The sequence below is a fragment of the Trichosurus vulpecula genome, chromosome 8 (genome assembly GCF_011100635.1).
Source record: "Trichosurus vulpecula isolate mTriVul1 chromosome 8, mTriVul1.pri, whole genome shotgun sequence".
Lineage (NCBI taxonomy): Eukaryota > Metazoa > Chordata > Mammalia > Diprotodontia > Phalangeridae > Trichosurus > Trichosurus vulpecula.
In genome coordinates this window covers 219,520,969-219,541,335 of record NC_050580.1, presented here as the reverse complement: position 1 = coordinate 219,541,335, position 20,367 = coordinate 219,520,969, and the positions used below count along the sequence as shown (strand labels likewise).

The following is a 20,367-nucleotide window of genomic DNA, read 5'->3' as shown; positions in this document are numbered from 1 at the left end:
TTAGTTACCATTCCTCAACAGATGAACATCTATTTTATTCCCTGTCCTTTATTACCAATAAAATGCTGCTATAAATGTTTTAGTGTATATGGAGTCTTTCATTTTGTCAATGATCTCCTAGTGGTATAAAGCTCCTGGGGGGATTTCTGGGTTAAAGGGTTGGAACATTTTAGCCACCTTATTTATATAATTCCAAATTTCTCTGAAGAATGTTTACACTAATTCCCAACTCCACCAAAAATGAATAAGCTTGCCTGTATTTTGTGGAATGTTTTGAAATATGAAATTCTGATCACTTTTGGGCCAGATCAGGAAGCCGGTAACAAGACATTTGCTCATTTGAACAAGCACACCATTTGCCTTTGGACATATCCCAAATGCAAATTCCAGCATAGTCAATTTCGAATCAGAGCTCCAGGACAGAGGCTTACAATGTTAAACACCCCTTTGCCACAAGGGTGAATTTATCACATAACCCTGGGCCTATTTGCTGGACGGGAATTGTGGAGGTGAAAATAACTGTGCCAAATTCAGGGCTCAGACTTTGGGTATCAGACATTGATGTGCTTAATTCAGTGGGAAAATGTTCATTTGCATGGTGAATCTCACCAGATATCTCAAAGCTGCAAAGTCATTTTGAATGGAAAGGCAAGTAAGGAGCTTGGGAATAAAGCCTATATAGGGAATAAAGGAGCTTGGGAATAAAGCCTATATAGGGAATAAAGCATATCCATAAGGGATACACAACAATACTAGATACCAAATCTGTCCTCCCCACTTTAAGTCTCATGTTTGTTTGTCCCAAAAGAAAAACAAACAAACATTATTCATTTTGTGCATCAGGAAAAGAAGCAATTGGGTGAGTAATTGGGAGAGATCTTGTGGAAAGGAAATTGTGATAAATTTGATAAATTAATATTTAAATTAATAAATATTAAAATCAACCTTGGGGGAAAGTCCATTTTGGATTTTAAAATGATATTTGATATTTACATAGTGTTTCAGCGTTTGCAACATGCTTCCCATATCTGAATCTCACAATAACCCTGGAGGTGCTATTACTACTCCCCTTAAACATGCCGAGGAGAACGAGGCACAGGGAGGTTAAATGACTTATCCAGGGCCATACAACTAGTCAAGGTCCAAAGTGGGATTTAAAATGCAGCTCCTCTGGATTCCATGATCAAGACTCCTCAAACTATGCTATTGTAACGTGCTAGAAATTTTCAAAGAAGTTTGCAGTCTTTCCGTAGGGAGGGTGTGAACTTTAGGTTGCAAAAGTAGTAGGTGCTTAATAAATATTGATTGAAAATAAAAAAGGCTACACCATGGAAGAACACTCAGGGCTTTTCTAAGGAGCTGTTCTATTTTTTTCTGGATCTGCAGCTTAGAGAGCACAGGAATTCATGCTGCACGTCATCATCATACCGTGGGTTACAGCCATTAGAACCAAATGGTGTCTGGACTAGTGTTACTACTTGGAGAGTAAGTATAATGGAAACCCTTGTAAGAGGGAATAGGGCCTTCAAAGAATGCATGGGACCCCACTGAAGGCCCTGCCATATGAATCAAGGTAGTTGAGGCTCTTGCTTTGGTGTAGAGATACTAAAATCCTCACCACTAATGATCCAGTAAAATTTCTATTTCTAGGAGCACATGGAAAGAATTATGATCCCTGCAGGTTAGTCCTAAGATAGGTGACTACGTTTTGCTCTCCAGATGTTTCTTACTCACAAAAGTGTTTTAATCAGAGGGCAAGATGCCATATGTTGGAGGGTTTGACTAGTACGTAGCCATAGTTAAAAAAAATTATTTGTTGAACGAATGAATAAACTATCAAGAAACTCTAGAAATGGAATTCCTTCAGGCAGAAAACACCTGTAATGCATTGGTCAGGAGATGCCATGCTTGGGACTAAGTCATTATTTTGTCATCCTGGAGTGTAGCCTCTCCTGAGCCATGAGGCAAGTTAACTTTATTCAGCTTCTTTTACCCACGTGATTTGTTTGGTTCCCACATTTGAGTTTTATCAAGGCTCCCCATAAGACTGGCAAGATCCCTGTGAAAAGAACTTACTGTATTTTGGATGGGAAGTATTTGTTTTTGGCTTGGTCATTTTTTCTTTCCTTTTAAACATCAGAGAAATTCGATGGCATCTCTGACCCATGTTTCTTCAGACTTGCCTTCTGTCAAAACAGATTCTACTTTTCCCTTATTTGGTGTAATGGTCCATGAGGGGCTTGGTCATTCACTTACCACTGTTAGATGGGAAGTGAGCTTAGCAAGAACCCCAAGGGACAAATAAAATAAAGGAGAGCAGCAGCCTTTTAAATTGGCTGGCTTATGTAGTTAATTTGAGTATCTGCCTAGGGAATATTTTTAAGATGTCACTGCCTGAGCCTCACTGAGAGTGTATACAGTGACATTTCCATCTCATGTAACTGTCTTTTTACTGACTTATCTGGCAATAAAAAGAAGGATGGAATCTTTAGGTTGGCTCACAGCTTATGACTTTCTGAGAAAAAAGAGCACATGATACTCCAGAAGGGAGGCAGGTCATGGGATCATAAATTTAGAACTGTAAGGGAACATAGAGGTCATTTAGTCCAACAGTCTCATCTTACATATGAGAAAACTAAGGCCTAGAAAGCACATGAATTCACTCATGCTGGTGTAATCTCATGGAGAAAATATCGTTGTAATAAAACAAGCTACTCCTTGACTACCTAATCCTAGAGTGAATAAACATTGTGCCAATACATTCAATTGTCCCAGTGTGCAATTGTCCCAACTCATTCAAAAGTCATCATTCACAGGTTGACCCAAAGAATGCTAATTCCTTTAATTTTTCTACTCAGGCAAGTAATCTCCTTTGAAGGCTTGTTGGAGAATGGAGGTAATCTTGGTCCCTTAAAGGCTGTATCAGCAGAGTACAAACTGGAAATGCTCCAAGTATATGCCCAATAATAGACTGCATATTTTCAATAATGGAGAGAATATCTACATTGATTAAATTATAGATCTTAAAGTAAAGAATCCCCACTGGAGGGAAAATCTGACTGGTTAAATCTACCTTTGATGACAAGAAGGTTGGCTAGTAAAATTCTGAAAATAATCAGAGGACCTGAGTTTGAACCCTGTCTCAGTCTCTTTCTGCCTGTGCGAATTTGGGCAAGTCCTCTCTGGGCCTCAATTTCCTTATCTATAAAATGAAGGTGTTGGACTAGATGGCTCTAAGGTCCTTTAAGCTCCAAGTTTATGATCTCTCTCTCTCTCTGTCTCTCTCTTTCTGTCTCTCTCTCTCTCTCTCTGTCTCTCTCTCTCTCTCTCTCTCTCTCTCTCCTTTTCATAAAGCTTTAGTAAACTAATACTTCCTGCTCGGAGAGAATTCTCTTCCTATCAAAAGAAGAATCATTTAGAGACTGAGAGACTCAGGGCATATGGCAGTTTGATGAAGCGTTGACCCGTAGACCTGGTGCTCAGCCACTCTTTCTCTGACAATACCACCTCATGTCCCATATAAGCAGTTTTCCTAGGAAGTTACTTCTCTGACCTCAGCTCAGTACAGCACTGACCTCCCATGCAAGAATGGTTGAGAAAACTGTGGCTAAAAATAAAACTAAATGGCTCCAGCTTGAGCATTAACTCTGCCTTGAGTCACCATCAAATTAAAAATCATACAGTACAGACTTGCCAGAGTAGAAGCTGATTAAAAGAAAGAAAAGGTCTAGTTTTGACATAAGTGCCTTTTTGAGAGAACAAAAAAGAAGAGACTAGAATTATCCATTCAAGTTTCATTGTGATTTGCTGCAGTGAAAATTTTAAAATTAGAGTGCTAGTGAACACTTATGTTCTACTTATTCACAAGTGAGCAAGAATCTCCTTTTCAGATTTCTCAAAGAAATTTCCCCCAAATAAGACTGGAGAAACAGCTAAAGATGGAAATGTCACTAGACATAGCCCATGATTTCATTGCATTTTTGGACCTTGTTAGCATTTATCAGGTACATCTAATTATTACCCTCCCTGGAAATTTTGCACTTTGATATACATTTTTCATAAGGTTTTTGCCTAGTCAGCCAATTTAACAAGAAAAGATGTTCACACAAATAGGGTTTTCCCAAAGCATTCAAAAGCCACCATCCTCAGGTTGACTAAACTTTGACACCCATGCCTAGTGAAGCTTTTAAATTACTTATTCATCCAACTATTCATTCATTCAACCAATTTTGTAAGCCAGTATGTTTGAGTTATGTGCTAATTTGTCATTAGTTTGGGAATCAAGGGATCTGATTCTGCCACTAACTAGCTGTGTGAACTTGGCAAAGTCACCTAACCTCTCTAGGCCTCAGTTTCCTTGTTTGTAGAATGAAGTAGTTGGATTAGAGATGGTCTTTATGTGTACATGTGCAATAAAGCACAATGAACCTGGTTCTCCCATTAATTAGGGAGCAAGCAATTAATTTTGAGGTGGAGTGATTAGTTCATATAAGCATTTTCAATTCAACCTGACTGAATTGAAAATCGATTTGAGGTGGGGGGATTAGGTCATATAGACCCTTTCTTTCCTTCTTTGGATTCAACAAGAGGCAGTGTGGTTTAAAAGAATTAGAATGAGCAGACCTTGCTTTAAATCCTGGCCCTTCTACTTACAGCCCCTGTGACCTTGAGCCTCCCCTTCTCCCAGCCTCATTTTCCTTCTATATAAAAGAAAGAGTTTGGTCTTATGAACCAGATGAGCTCTGACATACCTTCCAGCTCCAAATCCTATGACTGACTAATTACTTCTAGAATGCTAAATTTCATTCCAAGGGTTTGAAAGAGTAAATGAAGAAACATTTACACAACAAGCAAGTTAATCCCTCTTGCCCAGCAGGTGGGTGCAAACCCGGAGAGAAGCATGGCAGGGCTATGTATAAATCCTGAAAACTTTCCTTCAGTGTAGCTACCGAATGTCAGTCCCTTTTTGAATCACACCAGCGAATGTTAACTAGACACCATTTAGCGAGAAGCTAGTGGGCAATATCAGAGCAAAACTGACTAATAATATCTCACTTGTAACCCTGATAAATGATTATTACTGCATAAACTAGATAAAATCGGTGGTCTCTATGGAGTCATATTTTATAGCCTTCAGATTTCTAGTTGCAAAAGCTAAAAGTATTTTGTTTCCTCTCGCTATCAATATTCCACTTATAGATTTCCTAGTTTTGTTCAATGAATGTGTATGTTAGAGAAGGGGTCAGGTAAGAAGGGATGGTAAAAAAAATAAAGAAAGGAGGGATGAAGAGGGAAAGGATGAGATGGAAGGGACATGGCAATATCAAGTACTTCGTATATATTCGGGGGGTAATATGCAAGACAGACCAACTTCCTAGGGAAATTCCAAAGGAACAAATGATCCTGTCCCCTGCAATATCTTTCTGTGCTTCTCATGTGATTTTATTCTAAATCTACCTCTCTCTTCCTGTAGCTGCCTCATAGACAGACCTTCTTTTAATATCATTTGGGCCTGGCAGTGTTCAGAAGTATAAATACTGTCATTCTGTGCCTGGGAACAGAACTTTTAAGAGGACATAAAAGATAAAATAAGTAAAATAAAGACATTCCCTAGGCATTTCCAAGATGTCTGTAAAATGGATTAATATGTTCTTATTGTTTCTAATTAAAAGCATAGCAGTAACTTGCTCTATTGTGAAAAAAAGACTGGTTCCAGGGAGGAGTCTTAGAGAAAAGGTTAAGACTTACTTTGATTTCCCAGTATTACTGGTTATTTTTTACTCCCCTAGGTATAAGTTTTCTATCTGAGTCTACAACTTGAACAAAAAACAATTTCTGAATATGGCACCAAGACATTTCTGAAAAGTTACCGGTGATGATGAGTATAGGGAAAAGGGAGAACCAGCAATTAGAAAATGCATGTCACCCTAGGTAACCCATACTGAGGAAAGCTACTGACATAACGCACTGTGCAATAACCAGGAGAAACTATTGCGGGTTAGGCAATTAGTAGAAAGCGATAAAATCCTTCCAGTCAAACATGGCTGATCTTTGGAGACTTTCTGAGGCTTGCTGTTCAGCAGCCCTGGGAAAGGATTCCCACATGGGCAAAGCAGAGAGATAACCCTGGGGCATCATTTCAGATGGCTGGGAATGTCTTGCTGATCCAACAAGGAACTCTTCTACGTGCTGGAGGATGTTTGAAATCCTGCCATGGGAACTCTTTCACCCCGTAGCTTCAGGATGTATTTGCCTAACAGAAATATAACTAGTAATTTTAATGTTCAGGGTTGGCAGCATGAAACCGTGCCCTCAAATTATATTTGTAATTCATGTTATGAATATATATACACATATGTATATACATAAATACATATGTGTATATATATATATGTGAAATATTTAAGACAAACCAGTTTGAGTGGGAAGGGGAACTAGTCACTAACTGTAAAGGCTTCCAGATGAGTGTTAAGTATCTAGTAGCTCTTTATTTTAAATAATTATTCTAGGGAACTAGCTGATACATTCAGTTGGTTCTTGAGGAGTGTATTTGTTAAATTTTTTTGCACCACCTAAATTTGTGGCAAAGTCATGGTTGCTCTGTCCTACTTATGGCTCTGTAGCCTATTACAGTACAATAGCTCAGGGAGGATATACACTAACTGGCAGAGTTTTGTGTAGGTATTTAAGAAATGCTTGTTGAATTTAATTGCATTAAATCAGACCTTTCCACTTCAGGGTGAAGTTTTTCAAATTTTTTCTTGGGAGAAAGTTTTGACAAGTGGATGGATAAAGAGAGGCCATTGTGGGCAGAAGGGGAGAATGGAGACTGAGAAGAGTCCGCCCGCTTCCAGCTATTTCTTGGAACTGTCCCATTTCTCCAATTTGGGTAAGAAACAGAGATCTCTCTGATCCATGAATCACCTCAGGCAAGGCTTTAAGCCTCATTTTCTTCTGTAAAATGAAGATGAGCTCTGGAAATCCTCCTAGCTCTAAAATTCCATCATCAAATAGGCTATGACAATCTTTGACAATCAGGCTACCAACAGACCCCATTATACCTTGATTCATGTATAAGGACTTCCGGCAAAAATAAGGATGCATTGTTTTGGTTGAAGTCTGTAAAAATTCCCATGGCTTTCTCTCTTGGTCAACCTTGGTAAGCATGGCTCTGTCTAGATATTTTGATAGAGACTCAAAGTTTTCTTTGGCTTCTTATATTCAGAAGTGAGATTGGAGGTAAATGTTGGTTCTGAAGTCTTTGGTGTGAACATTGAAAATATAAAATGTTAGTGAAACAGACCCTGTATAGGCTGATTTTGTGGGATAAATCAGGACAGGATAAGCTTCTTGAAACATTGTGAATCTGTGTAAGACAGATGTGGATAAGATAGCAGTTCAAGGAAAAAATTTGACTGATAAATTTGTATTGGATTCGTGTATATTGTTAAAGGCATCTGTTAAAGCTGCCAAACTGTAACTGAATATGTCTTTAGGGTCTGGTACAGAGTCTGGAGAAATTTCCCTACATCTTCACATTCACTGGAGGTGAAGATATAAAGATGCATGATGCCTTTTATTTTGTTTTCAACATCATCAACAGCTGTCCTGACTATAATATTGGCTCAGTGCATTTTTTTTAAGAGTATGGATTTTGAGGAAGAAAAGAATATTTGACTGACTAATGTGAAGTCTCATAGACTGGAGGAAGACCTTGGGTTGAAGTAAATTCTTGCTCTGGTCATGTACTCCCTCTAGGGGCATATGGGAGCCCCAGGATGAAGTGGCGTCCTCACTTCTGTAAGCTCTTGGAACAGTATCTCACATAATCTCATGCAATGGTGCAGCAGCTATGGCAACACCTGGAACAGTGTTGCTTCTTCTTTTTGGGGTGAAAAATGGCCAGTATTGCTTCATCAAAGACTGTTTTAAGGCCTTTCTGTGTCAGGGCTGAGCATTCCAAGTAGCACTGTGCTCCAATCTGAAACATAAAGGAGAAAAAAAGAAGACATGAGATCCAAACAAAGATCAGCTTATGGATTGAGTTGGGTTTGGTAACCACTGCCTTTGGATAATGTCCTTTTGTCCTCTGGCCCAGCTATTGGTTCTCATGGAAGGGGCTGGGAATAAATTGGTTTGGATTTTGATTTTTATTCTTTGGAGTTTTGAAGGCATTTTTTTGTGTATGCCAAAAATGACCCCTTTTGTTTGTTATTTTCTTATTCCCAAGCATTGTGGGAACTGGATAGTCCATGGACATGTCTCCTAAATATTTTTGAAAGCATATAAAAATTAAGATAGCAAATGAGCAATGATGGAAATAAAACCAGTGAGAGGTTACTTAAATAGATATTTAAGTAACCAGGGTCACATAACATGATAATAATAATAAAAATAATTATAATAGATAATATATAGCTTATATATACAAATACATATAACAAATATTGTAGAACACAGAGCATTTAACCAGTTGTTTTTCAGTTATGTCTGACTTTTCACCCTATGATCCATATTGTCCATGGGATTTTCTTGGCAAAGATACTGGAACAGTTTGCTATTTCCTTCTTCAGTGGATTAAGGCAAACAGAGGTTAAGTGACTTGCCTAGGATCACAAAGCTAAGCATCTGAGGTTGGATTTGAACTTGGGTCTTCCTGACTAACCAGGCCCAGCACTCTATTTGCTGAGCCATCTAGTTACCTCTGATATAGCATTAAAGCGGTCTAAAAAAATTGTGTGATGTGAGGTCTGAGTGGCAAAGTCATTACCAATGGGGGCATTTACTGAAGACTTCGTGGAGAGGAGTGGCATTTTAGTTGGACTTTAAAGGGTGGGTAATATTCAACAAATGAGGAGGAGGGAGGCCATTGGAGATCTGGGGAATAAGGTGAAGGATTATGGGAAAGAGAGTTACAATAGTTATCTAAGTGGCAAAGAGGAGCTTAGTTTGACTGGAGCATGGAGTGCCTGGAGGAAAGTAATAATGAGGTATTAGAAGGGAGGGTGGTGCCAGATTGTGGAAGGCCTTGAATATCAGGAAAATAAATTTCAACTTTACTTGGTAGGTATAAGGGAACCACAAATAATTTCTGACCATAGTAATGGCATGACCAGATCTATGCAAAAAGAAGATTAATTCTAGCAATGATATAAAAGTTGGATTATAGAAGGGGAGTAAAAATGAGAAGACCTACTGGGAAACTATTTCAATAATATAAACAGGTAGGAATGAGGGCCTGTACTAGGGTAATAGCAACAGGAGTAGAAAGAAAGGTACAGATAAGAGGCATAGATAGGAGGCAGCTAGGTGGCTCAGTGGATAGAGCATAGAGCACTGGTCCTGGAGTCAGGAAGATGAGTCTTTTTGAGTTCAAATCTGGCAACAGACATTTACTACCTGTGCGACCCTGGGCAGATCACTTAACCCTGTTTGCCTTAATCTACTGGAGAAGAAAATGGCAAACCATTCCAATATCTTTGCCAAGAAAACCCCATGGACAGTATGGTCTATGGGGTCATGAAAAATTGGACACAACTGAACCGAGTGAACAACAAATAATAATACCATAGATAAGAGAGACGTGAAATAGAATCAGTAGGATTTGGTAGTTGGTTTGATATAGGACATGATGGAGGGGAAAGTGTCAATTAAGGCACCAAAGTTTTGAGCAGAGGAGATAGGTGAATGGTGGTATTACTGACAGAAATAGTAAGTCAGAAGGAAAGGAAAGTATAAGGGAAAAGATAATAAGTTCACTTTTGGACATGTTTTGAGTTTAAGGGCCTGGCAGGAGGGCTGCCCTGTAGGTAGGGATGCTCCTCGGGTCTCAGAAGAGAGTTTAAGAGCTGATGACTAGATTGGGCAGTCATATGCAAAGAGGTGGTTGTTGAAGCTATGGGGATAATGACTCGGCTAATGGAGAGCATTTGGATATGAAATACATGAATGACGAAACATCTAAATGCTGCCTATGTGCCATGTACCACACTAGGCACTGGGGATAAAAATATAAAAGTCTTTGCCTTGGAGAGCTTACATTTTAATGGGGGATACAGAATACCAAAATTAGAGCTTTGGGGAATAATCGCATTAAGTGAGAGGGAAGACAGTATTGATAACATTTTCTGTAACTTTTATAAAACATACCCTAAATTTAGTAGCTGTTAAAAATGTTGCTCCATGGTAGAAAAATAGCAAAGGAAAGGATATTAGCTATTAAAAGTTAAGGTTATTTTAAAAATGACTTTCATTTTTTCACTGTTTGGTCTTTGCAATGGCACATAGCTACTTTGTAATTAAAGAACACAGTTGGATAAGAGAGAGAGATAAAAGGCAGAGACATAAATTCCCTAATTATGTCATAAAATATGTCATCCATTTGTTTTTGGATTTTGCCCAAGTTTATTTTGTTTGATTTTTATCAAATCTTGAAAGCATGATAATCTAATTAACATTTCAGTCTAATAGCTATTTGCCATTTAGCCACTCCCAAAAGTCATCTTGGAAAATACCAGAAGATATTTCTAATTATTTTATAGTTAGTGTGTCTAACTGGTTGTAATAAATTCTATAAGTAATTAAAAACTTTCAAGTTGCTGTGATTTTAGAAATTATATGGGGTGTGTAAAGTCATTTGAAGACTCTGAGGATTTAGAAATCCATCATTTAGGGATTTTGGTGCTGTTAAGTCAAGTCAACAAGCATTTATTAGACATCTACTATCGACCAAACATTGTGGATACAAAGGAAGGCAAACAGTCCCGGCTCACAGTCTAATTAGGGAGACAACATGCAAACAGCTATGTACAAACAAGATACAGACAGGATAAATTGGAGATGATCTCAGAGGGATTATAGAGGAAAAAAAGTTTTCTTTCAAAAGGCAGAACTTTAATTGAAGCTTTAAGGAAGCCAGGGAAGCCAGGAGGATGAGGACAGGCATGGAGGATAGCTTGTGAAAACACCCTGAGTCAGGAGATAGAGAGTCTTGTGAGACATGTAGGAAGGTGGCTTGTCATTGCATCATGTGGAGAAAAGTAAGATATAAGAAGATTGGAAAGGTAGGAAGGGGTCAGACGGGGCTTTAGAAGCCAGACAGAATTTTATATTGGATCCTGGAAATGATAAGGAGCCACTAGAGTTTACTGAATGGGGGTAGGCGAATGACAATGTACTTTAGGAAGATCAATTTGACACCTTAATGGAGGATTGACTGAGTGAGGAGAAACTTCAGGCAGGGAGATCAATCAGGGGGGCTATTGCAATAATCTAGGCTTGGGGACACTCCCTCTGTCATTTTGAATTGTGACTTGCCATATCTTGCCTTAGTGCGGTATGGGAAAAGCCCAGGATTTCTGGGCTTCCAATTAAGTTGAAAAATGCAAGTGTGTCTAGGTATACTGTAGTATATCATATAGAAAAATGAGGGTGAAATCCTCTGGAGTAGAAGCACCTTTAAGATGAAGGGTTTGCAACCTTTTTGTTATGGACCCCTATGGTAGTCTGGTGAAGTCTTTGGATCTTTTCTCAGAGTAATGAATAAAATAAAATACATAGGATTACCAAGGAAACCAATTATGTGAAAAATAAACAAGACATCAAAAATACAATAAACACAAAAATATTTTTTTTAAAAAAATGGAAGTTCAAAGACCCTGGGTTAAAAAAAAACTGATGCTAGATGGAAGTATTAATAGATTCTTTGGACTATTCATCTAATAGACTGGACATCAGAAGTACTAGATCTTTGACACAGTTTTGCCATTACTTAAGTGACCTAGGACAAGACTAAGACTCCTTCTTAGTTGAGCTATCAATAGAAAGTGAATAAGAATGGTAATCCTGTTTAAACCCAAGGACTGAAAGAAAACTAGTCATGGAGTCATAGGATCATAGAGCTGGAGGAGAGCTCAGAGGTTAGTTAGTTCAGCCCCCTCATTGTACACACGAGGAAACTGAGATTCAGAGATGCTGTAACTTACCCAAGGTCACAAACATAATAAAAAACAAAAACAGAATTTGAGCCTAGTTTCCCTGCCTCCAAAGCCAGCACACATTTTATTAAACCTCAGTGCCTTTCATGAGAAGACCCAGGTTCTGCTCTTAGTTCTTCCACTGGCCCTTTGTATGACCTTGAGTGAGCCACTTTATCTTTCTATTTTTTATTTTCCTTAACTATAACACGAGATGGTTGTATTAAAAATCTCTTAAGCTTACCTATAGACTAGATTACCTCTAGGCCTGTGATTCTATAAATAAAGTTCTCCTGAGATAAATGGTACATACTGGGAAGATGCCAACAGAGAATGATAGTGAGGGGGAGAGGGAGCTGATATAGGGGATACCATAGCAATTAAGGTTGGCAAAAGGTGAAGGAAATGTTGTTCATTCTTTGTTCTCAAAGAGGACCAATGACACCAGGAGGGTGATGTCTTGACTTGCAAGTGAGTTGGAATTAAATGAAGCAGGGCTGTGCAAAGTCATCAACCTCACTCTCTCCTCTAGAGTCATAGGGGTCCAGTGGCAAGACACAGGTCAGGATGACTGGCAATGGCCCCAGATGCAGTGGGAGACCTTGTCCTTTTTGTGCTAAGGTCTTTCCCAGGTTTCTGTCTGAGGCAACACCCATTTAGTAATTAAAGGCTAGGTAAGAATTGAGGTAAGAAATGGCCTGCTTTGCCTTCACAAAAGAATCAGTCTGGGAGGGGAAGACCCTCAGAGTTTCTGGCCAGAGCAGCTCTAAGCACAATTTCTACAAAATCTGGTGGGAGGAGAAAAACCACCAAAGGAATGACAGGAGAGTAGAACCATGAAAATCTGGATGTGTTGAACTCAGACTTTCCCCCAACGTTGGCTTTAGTCAGGAGAACAATGAGTGGCAACTGCAAATGAGAATCCTGAAGTATGAAAGTGAAAAATGTGCTAACAATTTTGAAAAAAAAATAGAGAAAAGGAGGGAAAGAAAAAAGAATGGAAAGGCTGGAGGGAAAACACAAAGAAGGCAAAGATTTGTATTTTGTCTGTTTTATTGTCCACATGCATTTTAAGAGGAGAGAAGGAAGAGTTAGGATAAGTAAAGCCATGAGGACAAGAAGGCAGAGGAGAGTTACCTTGAGGGAAAAAAGTCTGTGGTGAGGATTCACCACACAAAAGACAAAGATAGGTTCTTTGCAAAAGATTATGTGGTGGGGACTCCTTAAGTTGGGATGAATACAAGTATTATATTTGTGGTAAATTCAGGAGAGTAAGATGAAACACGTTAGCTTCCTACCAGCAGAAAATCTGAATTGATTTGGAGCCTGTATTGGGGATAAAAGAAAGGACTACTATCTGTTGGGACAATTCCTGGCTTTTCCCTAGAGTATACCAACGCTGCCTATTCTGAATGAATGTTGAAAAAAATGAATGAAAAAATATTTATTAAGCATTGACTATGTATCAGGTACTTTGCTAAGTGCTGGGTATACAAATATTTTTAATAACCTGGAAAGACCCACATGATATGATGCTGAGTGAGCAGAGCAAAACCAGGAGAACATTGTACACAACCACAGATATATTACTTCTGTGATGACTAACTTTGATAGAATTGACTCTTCTCACAATACAAGGTTCAAAGACAACTCTAAAGGATTCATGATGGAGAGAGCTATCTACATCCAGAGAAAGAACTTCGGAGTCTGAATGCAGATTGAGGCAAACTGTTTGCTCTCTTTTCTCTCTCTCTCTCTTTTTTTGGGTTTTGTTTCTTCTTTCTCATGATTCATTCCACTGGTCATAATTCTTCTTTACAACTTGACTATCATGTAAATAAGTTTAATGCGAAGATATATGTAGAAGATATATCAGATTCCATGCCATCTTGGGGGGAGGAGAGGGGAGGAGAGGGAGGGAAAGAAAATCTGGAACTCAAAAACATGCAGAACTGAGTATTGTAAACTAAAAATATTAATTTTTTTAAAAAAAGAAATAGTCCCTGCCCTCAATGAGTTTACATTCTAATAGGGAGAGACCATACACATAGATTTGTGGTTATTAGGGAAGGGTGCTTTGTTCTGGAAAGGTAGAAAAGAGGGCAGGGAAGAAATGTTGTATGGGGAGTCAGGCAAATGGTGAGTTGGCCTGCTTTGAAGGCTGGATGAGATGTGATGTGGTCTGGTGGATAGGACCAGCTAGTAGTCATAGTGAGCTAAGTTTGCACACATTCATCACTAATTAACTGGGTTGGCTTCTAGGGTAGGAAATAATGAAATGTATTGACAATTTCAATAAAGGCAACAGGTTTGAGGCTTAGACAAGTGAAAATAAATATGAAGAAGAATTCTGGAGAGGAAGGAACAGAGATTTTATCATTAAGGGATAGAAAAAGGTTATAGTTGTTATGGGGAAGCTGTAGATATGGCTTATCAAATCATTTGAGGGAGAGAGCAAAGGAGAGGAGGGTCTAGGATAGAACTTAGGAGAATTTCTGAATATAGAGGGTGGGGAAAGCAGCCATCAAAAGAGACAAAGAAAGAATAGCTGGAGAGCTAGGACATGCCTGCAGGAAGGCAGAATAAGAGAGAATGGCACTAAAGAGAAGTCAAAGAGGATGAAGACCAAAAAAAGACCATTGGATCTGGTTGCTGGTGATTTTTAGAGAACATTTTCAATAGAATGATGTTGATGGAAATATGATTACAAGGGGTTGAGGAGAAAGTAGACGAGAAAATGGAGCCATATGACTTTTCTAAAAGTTTGACCATAAAAAAGAGGAGAGGGATAGGACAGTAAATCAAGTGGGTCAAAGTGTCAAAGGAAAGCTTATTTTTTTAAAACTTGTAAAATGGAAGGAGCACCTGGAATGGTGGTACATGCCTGTAGTCCCTATGGCCAGGGTTGCTAAGGATGTTGGATTGCCTGCATTTGTAAATTCTGAGATGTAGTAGGGCTAAAGCTTATTGAGTGTTCATACTGTTTGGCACCAATACTGTTCACACTGTCTGGTCCCTAGCAGTGGAGGGCCACCAGACTGCTTAGGGAGGGGTGAATTTGCCCATGTGGGAAAAATGGAGCAAGTTAAAATTTCCATGCAGATTAGTATTGGGATCTAGCCCATGAGTGGCTGCTGCACTTCTAGTCTGGGTGAGAGGGACCCAATCTAAAACAAAACCAAACCAAATAAAGCAATACCAAACAAAACAAAATGAAAAGAACTAGTGTAGAGAGAGATATTAAAGAACAAAGAGAGAAGGCAGAATGATGTGTTCGATAGTGCAAAGAGTTGGAGAAAGGTAGAGAAAATGGATGGCAAAGAAATTTTTTCTTTTTTCCTCCCTTCCTTCCTTCCTTCCTTCCTTCCTTCCTTCCTTCCTTCCTTCCTTCCTTCTTCCTTCCTTCCTTTCATCAGAAAGAAAAGAGGAAAGGATGAGTGAAGACAGAAGAGTTTTGAAGTATGGAGGAGGGAAACTAAAGGAATTCACTTCAGTTGGTTTTGATCTCAGTGAAAAAGAAGCAAGGCTATCTGCTTGCAATGTGGGGGCTTTAGGGCAGAGGAGTGTGTGCAAAGTTTAAAGAAAGTGGAAAAGGTTCAGATAAATACTTGTGGTGAAAGCAACAATCAGTGATGAATAAAAAGTCATTGAACAGCAATATAAATTTAATATGGATCAAACTACTTATGTTTTGTGAATTTCTGTAGTCTTGGAGCAGAGCTATCACAGAGTTGAGAGTTTTTTGAAATGTCAATGGGAAAGTATGATTTGATTTACAGAAAACTTTTCAGAAGCACATTCAATGTATAAATGAAGTTTGTCCTCAATATGTGAATTTTGGTATCAATTTTACACAGATATTTGCAGCAACAGGGAGACACAGAGGACCTGAGCAGAATTTAGAACTTAGCAAATACTTCCCCAAATGTTTTCATAGCCAAATAACTGTTGCTGTCAAGAAAGGACATTTAAAAATAAATCCACCTGTGAGTATTTTTTAAGTCTCAGAGAAAAAGTTCCTATTCCTGGTGTAGTTATTTTTTTTTGTATGAGTTATTCTTTTAAAAATTCCTGATAGCACAGATTCTCCAACGGGATCAGGAGCCTTAGATACCTTCCAGCACAACTATTTCATTATACAGATAAGGAAACTGAGGCCCAGGGAGTAGTGGGATCATAGATTTATAGACAGAAGGGACTTTCAAGGTCATCTACTCCATCTTTATTCTTTAGGAAACTGAGACCTGGAGAGGTTTTAAGTGACTTGTCAAAGGTCACACAGGTGACAGAGCTGGGATTTGAACTCAGGTCCTTGGATTTCAAATCCAGTAGTATTTCCAATGCCCTACATTGCCTCCCACATTAAGTGACTTGCTCTTTATCACATAAATAGTGATAGAACTGGAATTTGAATCCAGATCCTATGACTCCAGATCCAGGACTCATTCCACCGTCAAGTTTTTAAAGTATTAAGCACACATTAACTCGCTAGATGCTAGTCTAAAGTTTTTCCCAAGACAACCACAAAATGCCTCTAGAGGCTAATTTAAATGTTGCACCTATAATGTGCGGTGAGATTTACAAATAAACAGACTGGATGAATGATTTTATTATCATAAAATGCAGCAAACAGTAATCATGGAGGCTGTTAAATCAAACAATAAGAACCTCAGATGTTTTAACTAACCAAATTTCCTTCTTATTAGGGTACAGACAATCCTTCCTGACAACACATTAATCAAATGAACCATTCCCACAAGGCTACAGGAGAGAAGTTAAATCCTCTCACATCTGTCTCCTCTCCACTCACCTAGTTCAAGCCATCATCACCCCTTGCTAGACTGCTGCAGCAGCCTTCTAACTGGGCTGTTTGCCTTCAGTTTCTTCTCAACCTCTGTATAATCATCAAATCAACACACACATTGAATCATGTCACTCCAGAAATTTTAATGGCTCACTATCACCTCTAGGTAAATAAAAACTCCTTTGGCTTTTAAACTCTTTTATCATCTATCTCCAATCTTGTCTTTTAAAACTGATTTTGCTTCACTCCCTTTCATACTCTCTGATTCCAGTCAAACTGGTCTATTTTCTGTTCCCTGTTCAGAAAATTCCAGTCTCCTTTGAGCTGTTACTCGGACTGTTCCCCCTCTTCCTCTCTGCACTCCTCTCCCCTTGGAATACTTCCCCTCATCACTTCCAGCTCTTCAAATTCTCACCTATTCAAGGATCAGCTCAAATGATATTTCCTGCAATTTTTTTCTGATCCCTTCTCCTTTCCCTAGTTGTTAATACTTCCCCACCTCCAAATTACTTTGTACAGTTATCCCTTCCCTAGGGAGAGCAATTAGGGATGCAGCACCTCCACTATCTGGAAAATCTGTCTAAAATTTCTTGGTCCTCCCTTTGTACCAGAGAAGTCTGCATTTTTTCTTTTTCTTTTATGGGGTGTTCATAATACTTTATTGTAAAATTTGGGTTCATATCATACAATACTATATATATTTTTATGCATTTCTGGGTTTCCAAATTTTTTCTTTGTCATCTGCTGGCCTTTGCGTGTTGTCTGTGGATTCTGCAAAACTCCCCCCAAATTCCCATTTAATTTCTTATGCCAACCTGTGATATATAGAAACCAAGATGGGAAAAGTCATGATGTGGAAGGGATAACTTTCTTTACTGACATATTTACTTATTTGCCTCAGTAGAATGTAAGATCTATGAGGGCAAGGGCTAGTTCAGTTTTGTCTTTGTATCCTCAGTGCCTAGCACTAAATAAATGTTTGTTGAATTGATTGAAAATGAATATTAGCCAAAGCATGGCAGTTTCTCTCCTCCTGCCAGTTCCAAAGCACTCATATATAACATTCCAAATTGTTCTCCTAGAATAAATTTGAAGATTTCACTGAAGTTTGACCATACCGTCTTGGCAAGCTTCACTCCATGCTCGTAAGTAAGGGGTTTCTCTTTCATGTAGAACAACCGAGCCAACGTTTTGGGGTCATCCCGAAGATCAATCTAGCAAAGAGAGCACACATGGCAAACTCAGTTTTCCCCAAATCACAAGTAGATGTTTTTCATCGTGAAGCAGTAACTCTACAAGCGTACTACAATAATTTTTTATCTGGGAAATGAACAGTCACATTCACGGGTTAGGACCATAAAGTAAGAAGGCTGATTTTTAAACAACATACGCAATGTACATATCACAAATGAATGCCGTCCTTCCAAAATGTCACCTGAGGAGTCAATGTGCTAATGCCTATGTGACCAAATATTCTTGGAATTGCCTCCAGAGCCACTTTATGAATCCTACAAGATAGTTTATTTTGAAACTACATATTATTTTCACCCGTCCCCCCAAGATATCATCTAAATTCATATTCATTCAGCTTATTCACCATACTTACTTCCCATTCTCTTTTGGCTACTTCTAAAATCAAATATACTCTTAGAGGATGAATATTTGCCACCACTGAGCATACTCAAAAGAAGACAATACTAAAAGTGTTTGTAATCAGTTATAGCAAGAACAGTGGAATAAGTGCATGGTGTCCCTGGGTGACTGCTTTAATGTAGATAACATTCTTTTGGATGGATAAATTTGGACATTCATGTTAAATAATGTTATATCATTTTATAGCTATATCATATATGTTTGTACATATGAGAGTGAGAAGGAATATTCTGAGTTTTTACGGGCTTTTTACCTGAAGCAAAAAGCAATAAGCACAATCATTAATTCCAAACTTGATTATACTTGCATTATTCATCTCTAACCAAGTGTGTATTTCCTGCCTTGAAGAGCAACATTGCTACCTCTCAGTAAGCAGTACTGACATTAAATTACACAGGATGTTTGAATTTTGTGTCTATTATTTTTGTAGTGAGCACCCAGAATCAGGCAACACTGCCATGTTTGTATACTTTTCATAAAAACAGAATTATAACCCCCGTTTATAAGTGGGACATTTATTCTTTCTTGCCTGCTTTATATGAATATGTACAATTTATAATATTCAAATATATGCAAACATACATATCTTGTTCAACTTTTCTTTTAGAAAACATCTCTCCATCCCTTTGTAGATTTCTTTCTGTCCCCATTCTCCTTTGTAAAGCCAGAAAGCAAATAAAATAATGTTGAAGAGAACCTATGCCTATAATCCTAACACTATTGATGTCATTCAGTGTACATATAGTTTTGTACCTGCAGATATAGCCATTTGAATAAAAAGGGACAAAATCCAGGTAAGTGTGTAAAGACCAATGCCATCTTTAAATTCTGCTTGTGTGGGCATGGAGGCAACTATTTGATAATAATTTCTTCAACAAATATTCATTAAGGATTTATAATGAGCAAAGTACTGTGTTAGTCATTGTGGAGAACAGAAAGAGGAAGAAGATATGATCCCTTAAGAAAAAAACAAACACCTGTATATCAAAGGAGTTCATAGTTTCATATAAAATCCTCATTTCTTTTTTAATGACTGAAATGTTCATGTTTGTTGCTAATTGTTAAAATATCTTAAGAAATCAAAAAGGATTTATAGGATCATAGATTTAGAGCTGGAAGGGACCTTAGAGGTCATTTATTCTAACTCTTCATTTTATAGATAAAGAACGAAAGAGGTTAAGTAACTGCCTGACAAAGTCATATAGGCAGTGAGTAGCAGAGCTGGTGTTTGAACCTATGTTCTCTGGCTGCAAATGCAGCACTTTTTCCAGTGCCTTTTCTTCAAGGTTCCAATGATCCAGTTTTGGGGATCATGGAAGTATTCAGGAGGAGATGACGTTTGAGTGGGGCCTTATAGGAGCTTCTCTAGAGGTGGCACTGGGGGAGTAGGGCATCCTAGGAGGAATGAAATGTCTGCAAAGACATGGAGGCAGGAAAACATGGAATATGTTTAAGGAACAGCAAAAAGTCCACTTTGGTGGAAGAGGAGGGGAAGAAAATAGAAGAAATAGAAGATGAGGATGGAAAGGGAGGTTGAACTTAGACCATGGAGAGTCCTGGATTCTAGGTTAAGGAGCCTGGAGTTTAATTCAGTAGGCAGTGGGGAACCATTTAAGGTTTTTAAGTAGAGAGGGACATGATTGACACCATTGCTTATTTATAAAATATTTCTTATATTTGTAAAACCTGGTTAGTTTATAAAGAACTTAAAAGAGATATGTAACTACCATTTCGTTCATGCACTATCAATAGAATATTCCAGTTTTATCTTCTTTTCCAAGATGGCAGTGAGAAGTATTCTTAAATGGAAAGAGAGAACATCTATACCTAGATTCATATTTGTGAAGACCATTATTAAGTTAGCTCTTCACCTCTCTTTTGTATGGACCAAATGATTGTGGCTAGGTTACATGAAAGATCCAGAAGCATTTGCAA

At 38.3% G+C, this 20,367-nt stretch overlaps 1 protein-coding gene across 1 annotated transcript in view; it reads right to left on the bottom strand.

The window, feature by feature from the left end:
• Positions 1-6,425: 6,425 nt before the first annotated feature.
• Positions 6,426-20,367, bottom strand: part of RHOJ (ras homolog family member J) — a 139,629-nt gene continuing 125,687 nt past the window's right edge. Inside the window, exons 4-5 of the mRNA XM_036769561.1 lie at positions 17,898-17,993; positions 6,426-7,981 (exon numbers count right to left, since the gene is read on the bottom strand). Of these exons, the coding sequence (XP_036625456.1) occupies positions 7,832-7,981; positions 17,898-17,993 (246 nt within the window). The 3' untranslated portion in view covers positions 6,426-7,831. The remainder of the gene's footprint in view (positions 7,982-17,897; positions 17,994-20,367) is intronic.